Source organism: Diceros bicornis, chromosome 12 (assembly GCF_020826845.1).
Source record: "Diceros bicornis minor isolate mBicDic1 chromosome 12, mDicBic1.mat.cur, whole genome shotgun sequence".
NCBI classification, from domain to species: Eukaryota; Metazoa; Chordata; class Mammalia; order Perissodactyla; family Rhinocerotidae; genus Diceros; species Diceros bicornis.
In genome coordinates, this window is record NC_080751.1 from 31,771,189 (window position 1) to 31,793,515 (window position 22,327).

Below are 22,327 nucleotides of genomic sequence, written 5' to 3' on the forward strand. Positions count from 1 at the left end.
GTACAGCCCGCAAAGCCTAAAATATTTACTCTCTGGCCCGTTACAGAAAAAGCTTGCCAACGTCTGCCTCACAGCTCAGATTTAGCAAGCTCTCTGATAACTTTTTCATAAATAGATAAAATTTGGATGTGTAGCTGCACAACGTTCCACACTTATTATTCTGTTTGCTGTAGTTTTCAAAGCTGGTGCACCACATGTGCACGAGAACGCAGAGCAGGAGCCCAGACGGACTGTCGAATGTTTCCTGTTTGCTATTTCTCACTTTGCAATTTCCTTACACGGCGTGCACGCAGGAGAGAAAAACAATAATGACCCACCGTGCTAGATTTAAAAGCATTTAATGACATAGCATATATTTAACAGATAGGGCAAAAGTGGAGAGGTACAGGTCATACGACTGAGCACCAGGCCTGAGGGACCAACCCCTGCTCAGGCCCAGCCTCGGAGTTCATTCCTATCAATGCCATTTTGATTGTGCAGTAAGATGAAAAGTTGTCATTACAATCGTTACAGTGACAGAGAAATGCACACTATGTATCAAATAGCAAGGTAATGAAGCAAATTATAACACAGTGTGGCAACGCACGAGCAAGTAACCATTAGAGTAACATTACTTTGTCCAGTAAATGCTTCAGTTCCACTTGTACACTTACCAATGATTTAAAGGGTTTATTATACATCTAGTTTTATTATACTTTGTACTAGAATTATCTCAAACATACAATATAATGTATTTCAGCAAAAAAAAAAAATTGAAATTACAGATTATTTAAAACAGTATCAGTTTTCTATTCCTTCTTGTATCCCGACATTCTGAACCGTCGTCGCAGTTGATGCAGAAAAGCCACATGTCGCGTGTTAGTAAGTGATGCCAGATACAAATGGTTTGGTCTGGAGAGTTAACATGGAGCTGCACTATGGCTGCAGCGAGATCTTAATACACGATCTGTTTAATCAAGGTTAGACCCATCGTGGGCACTTCTAATAGTCAAGACTCAGGGTAACCACTGGGAGTGAATGGAAGAGAATGGTGTCAGGAAATTGGTACATTTTGTCTCTGGTGAGCACAGGAAATCTTGTTTAAGCACCGCTGCCCTGCATACCAACAGCACTAGAGGCAGGTTATTTCCAACACAGCCTCACAAAATTGAGGAACAGTTTAAATATTGAGATCTAATCTATATAATTTCATTAAAAAAAATCTGGTCTTCCCTCTGCACCTCAAACTTTTGTAACTTGGAGATAAAGTGTTTAGGTGTATGTTCCCCACCCCTCCCAAGAAATGCTCTATAAATTAAAAAAAAAAAAGAAATCACCACATTGAGGAACATTAGGCACAGAGAGCAATGTGTTGGTTCTGAGCTTGCATGCTGGAATTTCACTGAAAAGGTAAGAGAAGGGCACGAGATGAAGGAAAGGAGTTCACTTCTTTTTGCCAAAAATGCTGAACCGCTTCTCTTTGTCTTTCTCTTTGTCCTTCTCCCGCTTGCCGGGACTGGACTCGCTGGTGATGGTGACGACGCTGGTGGGCAAGGTCTGTGCCCGGCTGGATGCTGGCGTGCTCTGGGTGCTGGCAGACACCTCGTGTTTATCGGAGGAGATGGCGGAAGAGATGGCCTGGATCCATGTGTTCATTTCCTCCTGGACAAAGGAGGAGGCACAGGTGAGACTCAACTTAGAGGCACAGGCATGAGATGCTCTCACTCCACCTGGATGACCGCCTGAGCCTCTGTCGGTCGTAAGGCTCGGGAACAGTGTGTCTGGCTAACAGAGGCATGTGGCTAACTGAGGGGTAAGCAATGCCCAAATGAACCTCCGCTTTATCAGTAGAGTGAACACGGTTCAACTCTCAGGAGAATTCAATTTACAGTCCCGGAAGGTCACCACTCTACTACATGGTCCTACAAACTCGGAGGGGCTCCATCTGCGGGTTGTCAGGACCTACCCTAAAAGCTGATTTTTGTTTTCTTTTTTAATATATTTGACATATAACACTGTATAAATTTAACAGAAGTTGTTTTTTAAAATGTAAAGCCCACGTTGTTTTCTCATCAGTCACCCCTCTCTCCAAGGTGGAGCACAACCGTGAATGGCTGGTTAAAGGCAGTGGGGTGCAGCAGGGAGGCTCCTGACTGGGCCTCAGGGTCCACCTTCAGTCCTGGGCCCACCTCACTGGACCTCATCCTCTGGGAGGGGGTGGGCACGTTTTCCTCCATGGACTTGACAGACCCTGCATTAGCTCTCCCGCCCCGGCAAGGAGACAAGGAGATGACATTCCCTGCCTCCTAGAGACATAAAGAGAAGCTAACACCTCCAGTGTTAGTGACAGCGGAGACCAGATGACAGAAGCCACCACTGACCATTACTTATTGAAGAACATCATAAATAAAGCTTATCATGCCACAAATACTTGCAAACTCTTAAGTATTTGAGAGAAATGAATCTTAGAAACTTACATCATCTTTGGCTTGGAAGAGGTACTCATTGCCATCATTTAGTCTGTAATTTGAAGGAAGAAAGTTAAGTCACAATACAACTTCAAGAAAAAAAAAAAAAAATCCCCCAACTCCTATATCCTATGTGGGATGCAAGCAGGCCACAGAATCACACCAGAATGCCCATCAGAGCCCTGCATGCATCACCAACCGTGCCTGGGGCCCGCACAGGCCCAGCAGTGGCCCCCTGGACAAGAAGAAGCCACATAATTGGGCCAGTATAATATACACAGGCAACTTAGCGTTTCAATCCAATGGAAGAACCAAAAAAGTCCCAAATAGATCAACATCTGGCTTTGTTTTGGCAAAGACCACTCGATGCCAGATCACTGCTCTAAATGGAATTCAAGAAAAAGCTCTTTAAAAATTATGAGCCCTTTTGAAATTCTGCTCCTGAGCTCGTGTCCTCCACATTTACAAACACCAGAGTTTCTGAACAGACATACAGAAAAGGTCTCCTAGATTTCTCCTCCTACGCATGTCTCAGAACGAACAAACTGCGCCGGCGAGGCCATCACCCTGACACCACGAGGTCATCAGCATGGAGGGCTCACTCATTCACTATGCTGCTCTCAAGAGGAAGGGGGCGTTGCCAGGGTGGAGGAGGATTAAGTGCTCTCTGCCAATATCCTGACCCTCTGAAGCTGCATCAAGGAGTACAAAGCGGGAGGCGGCCAGGCAGCCAGGCTGTCTGTGCCTCGTCTCACAGAATGTGAAGTGTTCCAAGTCCCGAAGAGCCCGCTCCAGTGCTCGTCAACAGAGCTCAAATAAATCACACCATTTGTAGGCCTTGGCCTAGTCCAACTGGCATGACACACACACATAACTGGAGACCAAAGCTCTTCAGATCCCAAAGCAACAGATCGAATTAGTATTTAACTACTTTAAGTAATATCCTAACCACTAACATGTTTAGCTTTTACATTTTTACAAGATAAAATGCTTTTTCTGCCCATTTCCAAGTACAAGCAGAACTTCTGAGGTTGGATCCACTCCGTGGGAAGGTGCATATGTTCTACAGGGTAGAGACATTTGGAACTAGATGGTTCCAGAGGCATCTGGAACATCTGCTGGGCGAGTCAGGGGAGCGCACACACTCCCTGTTTGTCTCCATCTGGCTCCAGGATGACTCATTTGACCCATCTCCAGACAACTCATGAGCAAAGAATAGCACCTCCTGGATCTGGATAAGCTGCAAAAATGGGGAAACTATTTTTCTAAGCTTCCCCTAAATTGTGAAACGTAACTAGCTCACCTTGTCTTAGGGAACACTAAGTTCCAGCTTATAAAAACAAAACCTCCTTTTCCTCAATGTTCAGCTGTGCTGTTAACCACAGGGACCCCCGTGACTGGCCACAGTCCCCAAAGATCCTGACCGAGATGAGTGCCAAATTGGTTTGCCACTTTACTGATTATTTAAATGGCAGAGGAGAGGACCCACCTGATAACACTATCTGTGGAAGAAAACCAACCCCCAGAGTGAAAATGAACACACCCCACTCCCCGGCGACTGTGCAGCACGGCGACTCTCACCTTAGCTTGAACACGTGCTTCTTCTTTTTGTAATCAAGGGCCACTTCACAGACAGCTTCTTTCAAGCTCACGGGGACCTCGCTGTGGTAGGGAATTCCGGAAGCAGCGGTCTTCGCATCTTTGTAGAAACCCATTTCTTGGTTATTTATGACACAATAAACATTGTGCCAGGACCTGAGAAGCAAAGACAGGAACGTCAAGGTTCGACACCACCCTCCCTTCAAAAATTAAGAATCTGATTAATATGAAAATGATCCTCACACAAGGTGGTGTGACCCCGTGCTAAAAGTCCCTCCTAAATTCTGCTAAAAATAAACAGTGGAACAAAATTCCTCCGTGGACTCCTGGGACAGGGTACATGGTGGCAGGTTTTTGAGGGCCACTTCCCTCTCTGTGTTTGGGGAAAAACATGGTGCCCTCTTTCATTAAATAAAGGTACCCGTGGGTCTGCTGGGAAAGATTTTTGCTGGTGTTTGGTACTCGTTGCTGTAGTACCCTCTTGTGGTAACTGGGTACAGGCCAGGCTCATTATCTGAAACATGCCTGGCCTTAAGCAGCTCTTCCAGCTCAGCTTCATTCTTGATGTGGCTTGGCAACTTGACAGGAGGCAAATCCAGGGCCATTAGCACTTATGGTACCTTTGGATCAATTAGAAAAAGGTGGCCTTTCTCCATCATATGGCAAACTATCATAATATTCTGATTTTATCAGAACCAAATAACTTTACTGCCACCTGCCTGTATTAACAAATAAACCTATGTTGTCCTCAATGTGGATGGCAGCTCTTAGATGGGATTCCCTGGTATAGTGTACAACCTGCACAACTGTACATGGTGGTCCCAGGCAGTTTGGTTTACTGGTTAAGCACACAGGCTGTGGAGTCAGATATGAGTTTCACCCCAATTATGCCATTTACTAGGTTTCTACAGAGAGTAAGCTTCCTTAACCTCCCAGAGCCTCAATTTCCTCATCTGTAAAATAGAGATAATGAAAGCAGGGCTATTGGGAGATAAGGAATATAAAGAATGATATGGAGATAAGGCATGGGAAATGATGAACGTTCTAAAAAATCGCATGAGGAGGAACACTACAATGACATCATCTCACTTTAGGGAAGAGTCTGCAACCTCAGTCTAGCAGCATTCCTTCTCAGGGTGAACTAAGGCCTCTCTTTGCTATTTCCAACCACACTTAACTCTCTCTCAGCGAATAAGAAGCGCTCTACTAACTTTCCAGCGTCAGTCCTAAGAACCACGTGATGCCCAGGAAGCTGCAGAACAAACCACCTACGTGAACACACACTCCCCTTTCAACTCAAGAGCGACCCGCCTCTACCTGTAACGAGCTGACTGCCCATCTTAGTGCCTCAGCCTGTGCCGCCGTTACCTGCTTGTGGCCTTCTTGTTGTGGGCCTCCCACTCGTGCTTCCGATTCAGGAAGCCTTCCATCTGGGCCGAAGGCGTCTCCTGGGTTCTGGCCGGCAGGGTGGCGGCGCTCTGGGCCGGGAGGGCCGTCTTGGTTTTGCGATCGGAGGTGGGGGAGGGGATGGGGCTGGACTCTTTCGAGCTTGTCCTCTGTTCTGCAGCGCCGTTGACCATTTCGCTCGTGTCTGCCGTTTCTGCCATCTAGGGACAGCACAGAGGCCATTCAGCTAACCCCGTGAGCCACGGGGGTGACCACATACGCTCTGACTGACTCGCACACGTGGCTGTGTATAAATGCCTGGCACAGATCGAGGCAGTACAGTAAAACCATTGCACATCCCACAAAGCCAGCTGGACACCAAGGACATTAGAAGGTGGGAATGGATTAATACCCGCCCGTTTACGGGGATATGAGAAAAGCGAAATGCCAGTATGAGTTTTACTGCACTCTGCTCCTCCGATCAATCCATTTTCTCTAATATAACTCAGATCATTTCCTCTTGTGGTTACTTTAAAACAAAAGGACAACGGTAACAATCACACATATTAAATATAAGAGAGTGGACGTTATACAGCAGCCACCTTACAACCAAGGACGCCACCAGAAGGGCTGGAAGTTTAAGCGAAAGGGCATTCACAAACAGATTGATAGACAACTCTGTCAGAGCTACACAGCATTCCCCCGAAGTAAGACAAAGAAAGACGTTTCGCTTCTGAAAATGCTCTCTGGCTCTCTCCCCCTCCCCTCAACACATCGTCATAAACACATGCAGAAATTAGGATGACAATCATGCATTTCACATCTACCATCCCAGTTAGACTTTGGAACTTAAGAGCTGGAAGGAAATGAGGTAAGTCAACAAACACTGTTTTAACCACATCTGCCGAAGTTGTATCGTGAGTGGGTTGTAGTTTGTGTTAAAGGAGCTGGAAAAGCCAATCACAGTCACTCAACACCACACAGCTATTTACCCCCAAACAAAGACAGAACCAGGGCCTTCCCCATCACGTGTTGGTTGATCACGGTGCCTTGCTGCACTGAGACGAGAAAGCCCAGAGACAGCCAGGCTTCCAGCGGCTCTGACCCTTCAGGCTGGAGACGTCTTCGGGAGCTGTTCCTTCCCAAGCTCATTTATATTGTAACCCTCATGGCTTTTCGGCTTGGGAAATGCAGTAGGGTCTTGATTCATTATTGCTTTCAGCCTGTGTACCATCAACTGTGTACCATTAACTGTAGCAGCCCCTGGCTGATACACTCAGGGCGTGGGATTAGCGAGTTACTAAAGCTGGGTGGGTGTGGCTGGCGCTTTAGTGGATTACAGACAACCTGCACCCCTCATACACGGACAAACATGGAGGTGTCAATGGCACGCTCATTAGATACGTCCCCCACCACTGCTGCCCAGAACCAAATGACACCAAATTAGCAGCAACAACCTCAAAAGGATAAATGGTAGACTGGCCACCACTGCTTGAATACTCAGATATGTCAACTCTCAGAACTGATCCCTCGTTCAAGTCTTATCTAAGTGGCTAGGCGGGAAACACGAGTTTATATTCCGTCTGTGCAAACTATCAGCATTAGCATCAGGGTTTAGGGTGAGACTAGAGGCTATGCAATTTAAGGGTGTTTCTGACTGCAACCCTTCACCCACATAACAACGTGCAAGGTAGATTCTCTGGGCAAAAAGGCATGGTGATATCCTGGCCTTGCAGTGACAGCCTGTGGACACATGCTTATGAGCAATAGGCTATTTAAATATTTCTCTCCTTCCTTTCACTTTTAAAGGAGAGATACAGAAGGGGAAATCACCACCAAAAAACAAAACCCTGAGTCAAAAGAAAGTGAGTGGATTTCAAAGTTGACAAATCTGTTCTAGTGTGAGATTTCAGGACACTTCTGGTGGGGAGGAAGTGTGAGTTTGGTCTGGAGGGCCTATGCCAGGCGTGAGTCCAGGGAGACATGAGGTTAGTGTGTAGAAAAACCAGGTTAAAAAAAAATTAGTGCTGCAGGTGTTGACTCGAAAACTGCTAGTGACAGCAGTGACCTGGACAGAAGAATGTTTACCGGAAAAAGGCTAAAATTTATAGTACTTGGTCGCACTTCAAGGTAGGTGAAGGCCAGGGGAGCCTCTTCTGGGGAAAATTCTGCAGCAAAAATTTTTTTCTTTAGAGTTAGAAGGAAAGAGAAAACCCCAAACCAGTATGCAGAGATAATTAATGTTTATGCAAATGAATCGCTAACCAAGAAAACAACGAAAATAAAAGGAACAAAATGAATTTTAATGGACATGTGCTTAAGCATGCCAACAGACAACACACCACTAGAGACAGACATCAAAGCAAATCATAAGTGCTACGACCAGATGGTGGGTACACGGGGGTCCACCCCGCCCCCACCCCACGCTGCTTCTCTTGAGCAATTAGTCCCGAGTGCTTTAGTGGCCGCATACACCTGAGACGTTTAAATCAGGAGGTGAACAAAAATGCAACGTGACAACTAGTAGCACAAGAAACACCTGATTGGTTTCCTAAGTGCAGGAAGCAACGCTATTTCCAAGTTCATTATCTTGAGTCTCTGCACCGTAACTCAAAGGAATGAAAAGGCTTTTCTTCTTCCAACACAATCCAATTGTAATTAAAAATTTGCTCTGGCAAGCTACAATTTAAAAATCTAGGTAAAAACAGGCATGAGAACAAATGCCAAAGACATGACAGCACTCCTTTCCTCTGTGCTTATGTGGTTCCTTTTTTTTTTTTTGGTCTTCTGAATACAAAAAGCATAAAATTGGGTATTAGTCCGGATGATACAAAATTTAAACATATATATGGAAACATCACATATATACATATAGATCAGTGACACATACAATTCGGAGCCAGAAACACGTCAGAGCTCCCTAAAGATCAAAGATGAAGCACTGTTTTTTTCTAAAATGGATTTTGGTGAATTTTAAGGCAGAGACCCAATAATGGTGCACACTAACCCCAGAACAATAAGAAGCTTGGCATCTATCTATATACCCATCTACAGTCACAAGTAGATAGATATGTACATAGAAATAAGGAAAAACAAACAAGATGCTATATGATGTTATCCTGACAAAAGAAAAAAAAGACATGCATCATGAAATGAAAAGACAAATTAGACTTAACTCATGGAGAACACATATCAAAACAGGTTTCTGATTCCCCTAACATCTAAATATGGCAAATGAGCAAGTGAATGTCTCACGAGGCTTTGATGTAATGTGGATTTGGTTTTGTCTTTACGAGTACCAGGAAATCACCTCTTTCATTAGCTTTTATTCCTAAGGAATAGAATTTCTGTGAAAACATTTTCAATCCCTGCTGGTGGTCTGATAAATGCCATCCTAAAAAACTCTTATTAGAAAACTCCAGAAAGTCGTAAGAAAATGAAAAATGAATCAGGAGATCCGTACATACGACAGAGACATACAATGGAGTTTCTGTCTACAGAGACATTAAATTACTTCTGAAGCCAGGAGGCATGCTCCTAAGGTGGTCCACCAAGTACATCGTTCAAGTAACCAGGGTGAACCAGAACGGCTTTTGTTCCATTTGTCTGAAAAATTTAAAATAGTTTGACACCCTGAAGTCATCAACTGAATGGAGAGGCCTGGAAGTCTGGTAGGCAGGCTTCCGACACACGCTGACAACGGCCGTCACCTGCCACGTCCCATGTGTCGGCAGGGCTGGCAGTGACCAAGACAAAGGTGGCGGCAGCAGTCAGCGGGCACTTTACTCCCGAGGCTGGCGGCATTATCTGTTGCAAGTAAGCCTAGAATTCTCAATTCAGGACTTGGCAGAAAAAAATAAGGGAGGATCTCGTTTGTAAAAAGTAATAAGCCATCTGAGGATCTCAAAACGTTTGAGATTATGCACCTAAAAACTAAAATAGCTTCCCAAGTAGATTCATCTTCCCTTTATTTTCTTATCCTTTTCAATAAATGAATGCATCCTTCATGGAATGTTACACAGCTGACTTGAGGTTTTAATCTTAGTACTTAGTAAAGTCTCCTTCCTCATACACCAGTCTTCCTAGTTACTAGTGAACTACTGCAGGTTAATAAAGGGGCTACGTACAGCGCAGTACTGCACCCTGTTAGTATAACTGGATGTGCCGTACCTGTCCGATTCTAGTTCTCTTCTTCATTTTGCTGTAATCTCATTTAATTTCAATTACTCATGTAAGGCTTTTGCTGTAAGATCTTAATAAAGTAAAAAGCTCACAATAAATAAACAAAAAATGAGTACGTTGCTTTAAGGCAACTGAGCATCCATCAGTTAAAAGACTCAAATAAACATGAATTAAACGCAAACAAATATGAAACCAAGGAAGGCTATGAATTAAGTAAAATTTTAACACTGTGGGTGAAGTGGAAGCCAAAAGGTGAAATCAACAGGATTTGGAAAGAGTGGTTCTTGACAAACGGTAGTGAACTTCACAGTCCAGACCATGGCTGGTCACTGGCTGTCCGTCTGCTATTAAAGTTTTTGTAGTTTTGGTAGGTTTGAGAGCGGTAACTAACCCGTGGAGATCCCTGTTCAGCCGGCAAACCATTCTGGGAAACTTGCTCTCCTTTTGAAGTATCCCTGTTAGGTAAACGGGAGAAGGAAGACAGAGGAGGGAAGGGGAGGGAGAGAGGGGGGGGAAGAAGAAATGAAGAGGAGGAGAAAGAGAAAAACGGTAAGAGAGGACGGGTGAGAACAACATTAATTTTACTACAGGTTTTCTCTCAGAAAAACACATACAACCTTCTTTTACAGAATACAACTTCTTTTTAAAAACCTTCCAAGTGTTTCAAACAGACTCTAGATGGAGAAGACGACTACAGGCATGCCCTGTCCCTGCATGCAGGCAGCATTAGGGGTTGTCCTGGAGCTTTTGCCACAGCAAAATAACTAGCCTTTCAGAAATAGAGAATAATTTCTGTCCTTCATGTGAAGTCACAAAGAACTTTCACAAAGCATCTCCACAAAATCACTGGCCTGAAATCTGGGTGGTTCCCTCCATCCATTTAATCATACGGAAATTCTGAGTGAGTGTGTGTGTGTGTGTGTGTGTGTGTGCACACGCACATGTGTGCAGTAGAGAGGGTGCTGTCTACGTTCCACTTCTGCCGCCTACACAGCAATGTGACTGTGGACAAGTCAGCGTTCTCAGACGTTATCCAGGGGTGACTATACAGATTCTAAATATTCTACAGAAGTAATTAACAGGAAGGGCATGTGGCTAAGCCTAGCATAGCACAAGCGTAGAAAAGATGCCCCTATACCTCACTTGTCACTGAAGCTCAGATTCCAGCAGCGCCAGCTGCCTGTGACTCACCACTGCTGCTGGGACTCGGTCTCCTCGGAAACCTTCGTGCTCGGCTCGGGAGAAGGCGGCCGCCTCTTCCTCTCCTCTTCCTCTTGCTGTCTGCGCACTTCCAGTAACTCCAACTAAGGGAGAACACAGTGACATTCAGCAGAGCCCCAAACTCTGCCTCTTTTAAGGAAAGGGTTCTAGATGAACCCAGGAAGTCCTCTTGTCTGAGTTCTCTACACTGGATCATACTGCACAATCAGAAGCTTTAACATCCTAAGCAATGGCATTAAGGTCATAGGAACTGCAGCTACAACCCCAAAACTATAGGAAACAGAGGTCTAGGTGGTGAAATAGCTCTATTCCATGGGCTGCCAGATCCCTATGAGTCGTTTGTGTGGCCCCCGGGGATGTTGGGTTTAATTTTTGAATGAGCTATGCAGCTCTCAACTCTGCTTAGGAAGAAAGCGCCCGAGCATGAGGGTCCCTGCTGAACCTCCCATCATGGCTCAGACAAACACCACTGAGACGGAGCTGCAGTAATTCTCAAGGAGGCTCCTGTGCTGTGGTAGGGATTTGTGTTCAGCCAAAACCTAAATAACACATAAAAAAAGCCACAGAATCGTCTAATTGAAACTAAGCCATTTCACGAGCAATATGCATGCACCAAAAGTATTCCTTTTTAACACCAAAGTACTCAGGTACATTTTAAATCCCCAGAATTGTAGAAATCAGAAAGAAGACCATTTTTGTATACCATAAAGAATCAGCTTTCTACCAGGAGTGTTAAGTGTCCTGGGAGAGGAAACACCAGTGAGCAAGCCCTCTCCTAAGGCCTTGATGTGGGCAGAAGAGATGATCAGGTATGGGGAGAATTTTCAATGGTCTAGGATCAAGCTATCACTTGATGGGAATTCTAATTCTGAAATTCTGAAGGGAATTATAAGGCTATGCTTCCTAGAAACCAAAGTTTCCATTAGATATGGGAGGAAAAGCAGATCAGAAGAGAAAAGCAAACCCCAATCAATCGACTCCCAAGCAGGAAGCTATGATAAGTGATCCTAAATCAAGTTGTCCAGGATGTGACAGAGGGGGTGGGAGCCCTGGGCAGTCTCCCCAGGTCCCGTGCTGAGAGAGCCACCAATTGCACGAAAATCCTTACTGCTTTTAAAAACAGAGCAATAATGCAAAATTCTCCAGTCTAGGAGGCAAGCAAATAAAATGGGTTGCCTATGACAACCAATAGGCTGAGCGCCCCGGCATCCAGCAGTCACTCACCGTTGTCAGCCTTTCCAGGGCGGAGAACCTCTCGTCCCAGGTTGCTGCAGACTTTTCAAAAGCCTCGTGGCGCTTGATAAGCTTCTCCACCTCATCCACGCTCTGGCCTATTTCTCGGCTGGATAGGTATGGCTCCTGTCCGAGCAGCCAGGCCTCGGCCACACTGGCATCCCTTGAGAACTGATGGACCTCCAGAACTGCACAGGGTACCAAGAGTGAGTGCTGGTGAGCAGGGGGACGTGGCAGTCAGGGACGGTACCGCCCTCTGGTGGCAGCTGCCTGCACAGCCAGTTTACAGTCTACTCTTGATCAGTACTGTCCAACATAAATGTAACGTGAGCTACGTATACAACTTTAACCTTTCTAGTAGCCACATTAAAAAGAAACAGGTGAAATTAATTACAAAAGCACATTTTAGACAACCTGATGTATCAAATTGTTATCACTGGAACATGTAATCAGTATAAAAAAATTATTGAGATATTTCATTTTTTTTCCTTCCATCTTTGAAATCCAACATGTATTTCACCCTTACAGCACATCTCAATTTGGACTGGCCACATTTCAAGTTCTCAAGAGCCACATGTAGACAGTGGCTACCGTAAGGACAGTGCAGGCCTAGAGGGTGTGCTCTGCTCACTCAGCCCTACTTCAGTGAGATGAGCCTCAGAGCCCTGCAGGAATTCACAACCCACATAACAACCAGATTATGCTAAAGGAGCAGGCATTCATACATCACCCTTTCTGGGGTGGTAGTTCTATGCTTTATTTTGGGAGGTTGAGAGAGAGGGAAAGATATGGGGAGCACTACAGAAAGTGGGGACAATATGGGCCAAGGCTTCTGCTTTACTCAGCCTGGGTCCCCACATGTGAGAAAGCAGCATGGTTTCCACTGCAGTCATGAGCAGGCAGGTCACAACCGGCTTCGCACTGCGTCTAACGTGAATTTTCACTGCATCTCAAGCAGCAATGCTGGAGGCTGTTCAGGTAAGAAATTGACTGCAGGCATCATCTGTCCCCAGGAGCTGCCGGCTGTCTCTTTTCATCACCCTGGTGGCCCCCAACACAGCCACAAGGAGAAGATGCCACCACTGTACCAGGGACTGTCACCTCATCCTGTACGCCCAGCATACACCCAGTGCCTAGTTCACAGTGGGGTGTAACAGGGGTTTTGCTGAGCTGAGCCTGCCCTGGGAATTCTCAGAATTTACAGACCAAATCCTCACCCAAAGAATGGTCAGAACTGTGATTTCTTTTTCAAAAGAGGGTTCTGGGCCCAAGACGGTGAAGTGTCCTCACTAGGTAAAAACACACCTTTAAGAAAAGGCCTCTTGGATCCTGTTTCTAGTAAGCACTCTTGGTGTCTGAGAAGGGGGTTACAACACAAGGACAGCGCCCAGAGCCCCAAACACAGAATGGCAAGGATGGTAAATAACGCTTGAGCTGGGCTACTACTTTCAGTGTTCATACCAATTATTAAGTGCTATTTCCAACACTGTAAATTATAAACTGTGTTAGCTCATATGTTCCTTTATAACATGAGATTAAAAATAGAACTACCTCAGAGGGTCACTGTGGGGAGTAAATACAGAAAAATATATAAAACACTTAGAACAACGCCCAGTTGACTGCAAAACCTCTGTAGTTGCTAGCTTTTATTAACCTTCTACTAAGAGCACCAAATATAAGACCTAATCAGGCCAACTTTCCACTTGCTTGACTCTGCAGTAATAATTCTTCTTAAAGACAATTTGGAGGAGAGGGCTTCCGTCTGTACTCTCCCAGAGGGATACTGAGTTCTGCCATCCCATGTTCTTCCTAAACACCCAAATCCTGCTTACAACACTGAGATCAACCATGGGATGAAAAATAAGGAATATGCCACAGGGAGCTACTTAAAAATATTTAGCATGAAATGGTGAAATAGGGCATTAAAAAAGAAGCATTTAAAACTCCAAAAAAATCATTAAGTGATAACACCACATCAAATCAATTAAAGCAGGAAAATAAACTCGCATGCTTTCAATGGACACCCAAAAAGAGCAGAAAGATTAAGTATGTTCTTACTCAGTCTTAACCATTCCCATCGGTCTTCCCACTTGTCAATCATTTCTTTTCTCTTTTCTGTCAACTGCAGTAACTTTTCCTTGATCTGCGAGAAGAGAAGGACCCCCAAGGACATCTTAATAGAATGTACCACATCCCCCTGGTCCTCCCCTTGATGAGCCACTTCACATAAGAAAAACACATTTTCTGTAGAGACCACCACTAAGCCAGGAAACATCTAAGGACTCCTCAGCCTATCTGTGTACCGGGAGAGGAGAGAAAAGCATGGAAACATTCCTTCCAGAAGGGGCTGAGAGGAAGGCCGGGCTCCACCCAAAGCTGCTTTGTCATGAGGAGGCCAACAGCACACTGAGCCCCCTCCAGACTCTGGTGTTCCCTTCAGCAAACACGCTGAGGAAGAGAGACAGCACGAGGGGCAAAGCCCTGACCTCTCTACGAGAACATCCAATCTCCTAAAGAGGCCCCCCACTCGCCTCTTTATTACCATCACCCTAACTGGAACTAGCAACCAAGTTCTCAAGAGCAAACTCATTTAGGGCACGTGCAACAGAGTAGGGGCATCACCCTGGAAGAGTACTGATAGAGGAGGTGAGAGGAGGAAACCTCAACCTGGGCCCTCAACAACTGTCTTCTGCGCCCCGGACTGATTGGCTCTGTGCCTAGAGTCTTGCGTAATTGTCTTATTCTACACATAGAGGAAAGACGGAGTTCTGAAATGTGTAAGAATGTGCATATGTGTATAAGAACGTATCTATTCCTGTGTGTGTATGTGTGTGCATACACACATATATACATACTCACTAAATAAAGTCATTTTACATCTTAACACCAGCTGCATTCACCCTGGGGCCCCAGAGCAAAGTGGCCTCCTACCTCCTCAGATGCATAGTGTTTTCTCGCCAGCAGGGATTTCCCAAGTTCAATGCAGGTTGTGAAACTGTCATTACGAGCATCAATTTCAGCTTTGATACCTTGATGATTATTCATTAATAGTTCAACCGATGATACATCCCTAAAATTAGACAACATCTCTTTTAGAAGATCGAGCTTTTCAAATAAATGTAGGTTTCAAAACACGTAATTAATTTGAAGGCACTGTTCAACGGCACACTTTGCCTTTCAGGCCTGATTCACAGTCTGAGCTCAGGCTGGGTCACTGGAGCTACAGCACAGTCACAGTGTGATTCAGAACCAGCTATGCAACCTAACAGAACAAGGCTCCTCTCATTTTTGTGTGTGTCTGAGTAACTCAAAATGGTTGCTAGCCAGGTGCCAGAAAAACCACTGGATCTCTGTTCAAACTTTTACTTTGAAATGTAATTTGGACTCTTTTCAAGAAGGTACAGAGGCAGTAACAGGCATCCCCAATCGTACCCCAGTGAGTTAGCTGTCCAAGGTTCAGGACACGTGTTCCAAAGAGCAGCTGATATCGTCTCCTTATTAGACACGAAGAGACACACAGAGTGGGAACTAGCTTAGAAATCAGTGATTGGTAGAGATGAAAGAACTTTTCATAGATCAAAATGAACTGGAAAGTCTTGATCTAGAAAACAGAGTGGCTTTATATATACATACATATAGTATACAGCATATATAGTAATAACAGTATTTCTTCTCTTGGAGCACAGTTCATTTCTCAGTTACGGTGGGGGCTGGTGCTGGCAGGAGTGAAGTGGGGATTATATATGTGCTGCTTGGTCACCTATTAGCTTCTCTTCACTGCTCTGTATGAAACTCAACCAAAGAGACGAGATAGAACAAATATCAAATAATAATCTCAAGACACCATTAGAGTAGATGTTGAGGGTTAAGAGACACTCTTAGTAATGTGTATGAAAAGGGATAGAGTGGTTTTTAATCTAATAGAGAAAAAAAACACAGAAAAGCCATCTCATTCCAATTGTGAGGTAGAGCTGGTTATGTTCAAGGTAAGAGGTCACTGACGAGGGCAGGAGGGCCGGGGTGAGCATGGAACATGGCAGCGGAGTCGGGGGAGAAATGGAAATGGAGAGGGCCTGACGACACTGGGCCCCTCGTTCCCTGGCAACCATGTGCAGGAGACAACGGACACAGCGGTGGCTCCCCCCAAACTCCCCCCCAACCCTCCTCTGGCCTTGAACTCTCAGGCAAGGCCTCTAGTTCTCTCTGGAAGATCCCTTCTATGCATTAACCTGGGGTCAGTTAGCCGGATTTCCTCCTGCCCAGGAGTGTTACCTTGGCTTCTCCTGGGCTTCGATCTGCCGGATGACATCCTCCATCCACAGCATGAGGTCGCGCACCATGCTGAAGAAGCGGAACTTGTCCCCTGTGTCCACCAGCCGCACCCTGCGGCCCTCACAGGCGTCCAGCAGGGCCTTCCAGGCTTCCAGGACCTCATTCTCCCGCTTCTGGATGTCATCGGCCTTGTCACCTGCATAGGCTGCCTGGAGGCGGGCCGCATCCTCCTGCAGCTGCCTTACCTGCGAAGCCACGGGGAGATGAGCCAGGTGAGATGGCAGGGCTTTCTCTCCATTGCCCCAGCTCTCCCTTCACACACACCACATGCTGTCTGCTTACGCGCTAACCGGAGCACCAAGTCCAAGTGGGGACCCCCCCACCCAAGAAGCTCACAATTTCATCAGGGAGATCCAAGTCACAAAAACCCAAGTTTACTATAAACGTATTGAACTACATTATTAAGTTCTGCACGAAGGATAAGACAAATGAAATGCTACAGGAACACAGGCGGGAGATCTTGGTGAGGAAAGGTCCCCCGGGGGGGCCCTGGGATATAAAGACAGTACAGAAACCACATGGTACATATCCAGACAGATTAAAAAAATAAACACCTAATCTGCTCCCTCAGGGTAAAGACGACGTTTTCATCATGAATGAGAAATTGTCATGAAGAACACATTTTGAAAATGCCTCCTCCCTTGCTATGTGATGTTGCTGAAAACAATATACGTATCACCTGTAAAGAGCTCTCACAAGAGGACGCTTCAACTTGAAAAACATAAAAATGCAGCAACTAATATACTTGAAAAAACTGACTGATGCTTAACAAGGTAAAATTTTAACTAGCCAAATTTCAAAATTCAAATTTCAAAAACTTTGCATAATAAGAAATGCGAATGGGTCTTATGAAAAGATGCTACACAGATGCTGTAATTTTTCATCTACCAGTTGGCAAAAATTCAAGTTTGATGATTTACCTGCCAGTGAGCTGATTCACTGTTGGTTGGACAACAGGCTATAGCTCCTATAGAAGGCATGGGCAGTGTTCATCAAACTTGTAAATGCATGTACCTTTTGATTTTATGATCTCATTCTAGGGAATTTATCCTACATACTTTCTTGCACATTTAGGAAATGAAATACACCTAAGGTTAATTATTGTAGCATTGTCTATAAAAGCAAAAGACGGAAAATAAAGTAAATACCCGTCAGTGAGGGACTGGTTAAATTAGTGATGGCACATCCATACAAGAGGCCCTAAGCAGTCATGGAAAAGAATGAGGGAGGGCTCTGTGTTCTCATATGAATAGTACTCCAAGATGATGGCTAAGAGAAAAAAGCAAAGTGCAGACTATGTGCATAATGTCTACTTGCCGCATAAAAAGGAGGAAAAACCAAGAATAGGCTTCACCTTTTTTGGGGGATGGGGAGTGGGAGGAAGATATGCTTTTACAAGAGAAACTAATAACCATGGCTATTTTATATTTTTAAATTTCCTTCTCTTCCATGTTTTATGTATATAAAATACATAGTAGTAGTGTCATACATGTGTACTATGTCTAATTAAAAATACAGACATATGGGGGAATGTACATTCAATCTGCATTCACTGATAGGTTGTAGGTTGTGTGATCTGCGTCCAGACAACAGTCGTCCTGGATGACAGGAGCCTTCAGATGCCTGTGAAGGGAGTATGTGGGGAAATACTACGTGGGGGGTGTAGGTGGGGTCAAAGGGGATGGGGATGGACAACACTGGGGCTTGGGCGGAGGTAGACTACTGACCCCGACTACACAGAGGGACTTGAGGTAGTGGTAGGTAAGGAAAAGAAATTTCTACAAAAGATGCAAAGATGATCATTTGGTTTCCATGGTAATGGCTCAGGTATAACTCAAATTACAACGAGCAAGTCCCTAGGAAATTATTTGAAAAGCTAATTTCCTATATGACTAACCAAATATTTCAAAAAATTTTTAAAAAACAACCTTTACCTGTTTTTAATTTGCTCTCACAACAAAAAGCAAGGTGCAGGAGGACAGCATAAGAGATTAACTACAGCTCTGAGGACTCACTGAAGACGACCATCCGGTGCCAACACTGTGTTGTTTCCTCGTGCCCCACTGCTCTCACGGAGAATGGTGGCAGGTCAGGCTGACACAGGAGTTAAGTGGCCAGGAAGGAAACACCACTGGCTTCTGGGAGCCAGCACCAAGAGCCTTCCCTTCTGCTCTAGTAAACCTGGACTGGGTCATTAACCGCAGAAAGGGCACACATACTCTTATAGCTATAAATGGCCTAGCCCAGTGGGTGCCCTGAGGTAGAGACTGCCAGGCTTGAGGGAGGGGATTCCTGTCCTGGATGTGACTGGACCCTCAATGGGCTCCCTCATCTCTCTGAGCCTCACAAGGTAAAGGGATTTCATTAAAAAAATGAGGGAGCAACTCCATCATCTCTGGAATCTTTTTAAGTTCCAAAAGTAAATGATTTTACAGGTGCAGCGGAAACACCTGCTGCCGGGCAGGGGTGTTCTCACTCTGCCTCTGGGCCTCCCAAAAGTTCCCCTAAGCTTTTTTATGTAACAACAGAGAACATTCACGGAGCTCTTGCTATGGCATACGTTTTACAAACATCTCAATCCTCCAAGTGTTAGGGAACTGAAGCTTAGAGAGGTAAATTAAACTTGCAGTGACACAGAGCGACAGGCCCCACTTCAAACAAGGGTCTGCCCTTCTCCAGCGACCTTGCTCTAACCACATGTCAGACCGCATCGTTATGGATCCTTACATGTTCATATGGTGCTCCTGGACCTTACGTGTAATGAAAGCCACTGAACATGCAGCTGACAAGCTTTTGGATGGCAAGTTTTCACAGAGCTGGAGTCCACTAGCTCTGAAAGAAAGACTGGAAACCCTTACGTCATGGTGGGCCCGTTTACATTCTGCTTAATGCAGACCCTCAGCCACTCCAGGCATCTTTTTTAAATATTCCCTCGACACCTTCTACCTCCTTGCTAGAGAAGCTGAAGCCACTTAATCTGAACAAAGCCCCAGCTGTGACAGAAGTCCCTCTGCTTCTACAAGGGGCAAATTAAGGGGAAGCGAGAAGAAAACGGCAGTAAAGGTGGTCTCTCCACAGAGAAAACCCCAAAGCACACCAGAGAGTGATGAGGCTGATGCACTATATCAGGGGTCGGCCCACAGTCAAACCTGGGCTGCCTGTTTTTATAAATAAAGATTTACTGGCACACAGCCATGCCCCTTTATTTTCATATTGTCTATGGCTGCTTTATGCTGCAATAGCAGAGCTAAGTAGCTGCAACGGGGACCATTGTGTCCTACAAAGCCAAAAACATTTACTTCGTGAGCTTCTACAGAAGTTTCCCTGCGCTAGATTATCAATGCGCTTCTAAAAGACAAGAACAAAACTCCTGATAAACTCAGGGCTGGTATCTTGAACAAAACTGGCTTCTTCTCTAGGACCATGAAATTTAGGGGAAAAAAAAAGATGTAACTTATTTTTCATCTAAAAGACATAAGAATAAACAAGAAACTGTGCAGAGAGCGAACTATAGAGTGATTACACCACAGATTTTTACTGTTACATTATTAACACCTGGTCAAACATCTTTTAAACAAAGTCTTAGTGTTAGCCATTCTACACTAGGGGGAAAAAGACCACGGACATTAAAATATTAGAATCTTGTTTTCCATCTTTCTGGATATATAATTCAGACCCCAGTTGATGGAAAATAATAAGGTCTTATTTTGGAAATTATTCTGGATGGCTATGCTAATATAATACAAATTCTTGTTGACAGGTCTATAACTTGCAAATGTCTGTGTGTGCATCTGGTTTATTTTAATCATGGGGATGTCCATCTAACAATGTCTGCAAATGTGGCAATCTCAGAACTTTATGGAATAAGTTCTCCCAAACGGAGCATTATAACAATGTGCATGTGTGCACGCATGTGCGTATAACTTGGGCAATTCTTTGAGGTACTTTTTTTTTTTTTTAATTTCCTCCACCCTGGTCACCCCCACCACCTGTTCCTCCCCCAAGAGCATGGCCCGTTCTTTTTTTTTCTTTTTTGCTGGGCAAGATTCACTCTGAGCTAAGATCTGTTGCTTTGAGGCATGTTTTGAGGAGCCAAGGAATGAAGAGAGATGCTCAGAGATGTACAAAGATGCTGATGGAAAGAAAACCGCCCCCACACACACCCCTGCGCAGCTCCCCACCCACCTGCGTGCCCAGAGCCTGGATGTCGTGCTCAAACGTGGTGTGCATTCTCTGTAAGGTCTCCACTGTGTTCTGATCTCTCCCAAGCTCCTCGGGGAGTTTCTTGTGTTTGTCCTGTATGCGCCCAAAGATTTCCTTGGCATCGTGGTAAAACTTATGCAGTTCATAGGAGGCGGCGAGAATCTGTGTTCTCGTGTCAATGAGCTCCAGGAGGTCAGCCCAAGCTTCGTTGAGCCCGTCCTTCCACTCAGCGATGGTGGCGGCATCTGAGTGCCCAGAGTTGATGAGTTCATCTGCCATGTGATTGACTGTGTCCACACGCTCCTGCCCAATGTTCCCTGTGTCTCGGGCAAATTCCCGGAATCGTTCTTGTAACATCTGAAACGGGAACGGGTGTAAAGAAATCAGTGAGACTAGTGTTTCTTGATCACATGAACGTCCTTTGGAAAGAAACGAATAATATGCATGACTGAACAGATCTTAGCTCTAAAACCTCTAATCAATCAGGCTTCCTTCTTGCTCACTGTAGCAGAGTAAGGCACTGCCTCCATCTCCTTGTACTACTGGAGAAGGGAGCACAGAGAGGTTAAACGATCTAAGTCAAAGTCGTCTGGTGACAAAAACAGAGTTGAAACTAAACCCTGTGACCTATGATCCAAGTCAGTCAAGGGGTGTTTTATGTGCTCACAGACAAGGAATGCAAACGGCCTTCCATACCCAACACTCATTGCACAACCACTCACGTTCTGCCCGGAGTACTTGCCGTGACGTGCTCATAGTCCTGCCCCAATTCGTGCGACCCTGCGACCACCTCCCTCTCAGCGATCCACTGCTCCAGGTCATCCACCTCACGATTGAGTTGGAAGAGCCTGTGCCTCTCGTCCAGCTTGCCTCTCCTTTCTTCAGCAAGGTCTTTCAGGCCAGCGTACAGCTTGTCTACTTTGGACTGCCGCATGCTAATGCGCTCACTGGAAAAGGGGGGGTGGGGGCAGTGGGGGGAAAAGGACCTTAAATGTCAAATGTTCTTCAGGGAGAAAACAAATGAGGCGGAAATGCCAAGAGAACATGTTACATAAAATTTCTTGAAGGAAACTTCTGGTTAACCTATTTAGCCTAAAATATAAAACTCTGAAATTTGACCTCAACTTCAAGTAATGAAGAGCCAACATGTAAAAGCACAATAATTAAGGCCGAAGGCCATCCTGACTGTAATGGTGGAGGGAGGGGAGAGAAACCCTAACTCTCTGCACTGCTGGCTCTGTTAAGTCAGGATTTCCTCTGACGTTAAAAGTTAATGCAAAGTCCAGGAGCCACCTTCCATCCTCAGGTACCAAGCTGCTGAACGGCCAAAGACATCCCCGTCTGGCACACACCTTTACCTTCTCCGGGCTGTATGCTCTCCCCTGCCAGGAGGGCAGAGCCTGCTGCTCCCCTTTTGTGGGTCTTGGGAGTGCTGCATCCCCCTCCCTCCAACTTCTCCCCAGAATGACTGTCTTGTAACAGGAAATCAAAGAAACAAGGACCTGTTTATCCCTGTCACTGGAGACTAGAAAGGACACTTTCCTGAGAATCCTGGTCATGAACACCTGAAGGACCAATACACCAACACAGCCGTTGACCTTATCTCCCACTTGCCCTGGTCAACTCACAAAGCCAATCCCTTTCCTTCCTGAGTCATAAAAGGCAGTTACGTAGAAAGCCCAAAACAACTGCCATTGAAGTTAGTTCGTGAGTCTGGCATACAG

The 22,327-nt window shown here is 45.2% G+C and overlaps 1 protein-coding gene across 2 annotated transcripts in view; it reads right to left on the reverse strand.

Annotated features, from left to right (window-relative positions):
* Nucleotides 1-322: 322 nt before the first annotated feature.
* Nucleotides 323-22,327, reverse strand: part of SPTBN1 (spectrin beta, non-erythrocytic 1) — a 191,144-nt gene continuing 169,139 nt past the window's right edge. For both annotated transcript variants that reach the window (XM_058551239.1, XM_058551241.1), the window contains 12 exons: nucleotides 21,346-21,550; nucleotides 20,586-20,960; nucleotides 16,341-16,585; nucleotides 15,000-15,138; nucleotides 14,127-14,211; nucleotides 12,060-12,256; nucleotides 10,806-10,918; nucleotides 10,006-10,069; nucleotides 5,415-5,653; nucleotides 4,029-4,202; nucleotides 2,457-2,499; nucleotides 323-1,641 (listed from right to left, as the gene is read on the reverse strand). In XM_058551239.1, coding sequence (XP_058407222.1) covers nucleotides 1,423-1,641; nucleotides 2,457-2,499; nucleotides 4,029-4,202; nucleotides 5,415-5,653; nucleotides 10,006-10,069; nucleotides 10,806-10,918; nucleotides 12,060-12,256; nucleotides 14,127-14,211; nucleotides 15,000-15,138; nucleotides 16,341-16,585; nucleotides 20,586-20,960; nucleotides 21,346-21,550 — 2,098 coding nt within the window. In that variant the 3' untranslated portion in view covers nucleotides 323-1,422. The remainder of the gene's footprint in view (nucleotides 1,642-2,456; nucleotides 2,500-4,028; nucleotides 4,203-5,414; nucleotides 5,654-10,005; nucleotides 10,070-10,805; nucleotides 10,919-12,059; nucleotides 12,257-14,126; nucleotides 14,212-14,999; nucleotides 15,139-16,340; nucleotides 16,586-20,585; nucleotides 20,961-21,345; nucleotides 21,551-22,327) is intronic.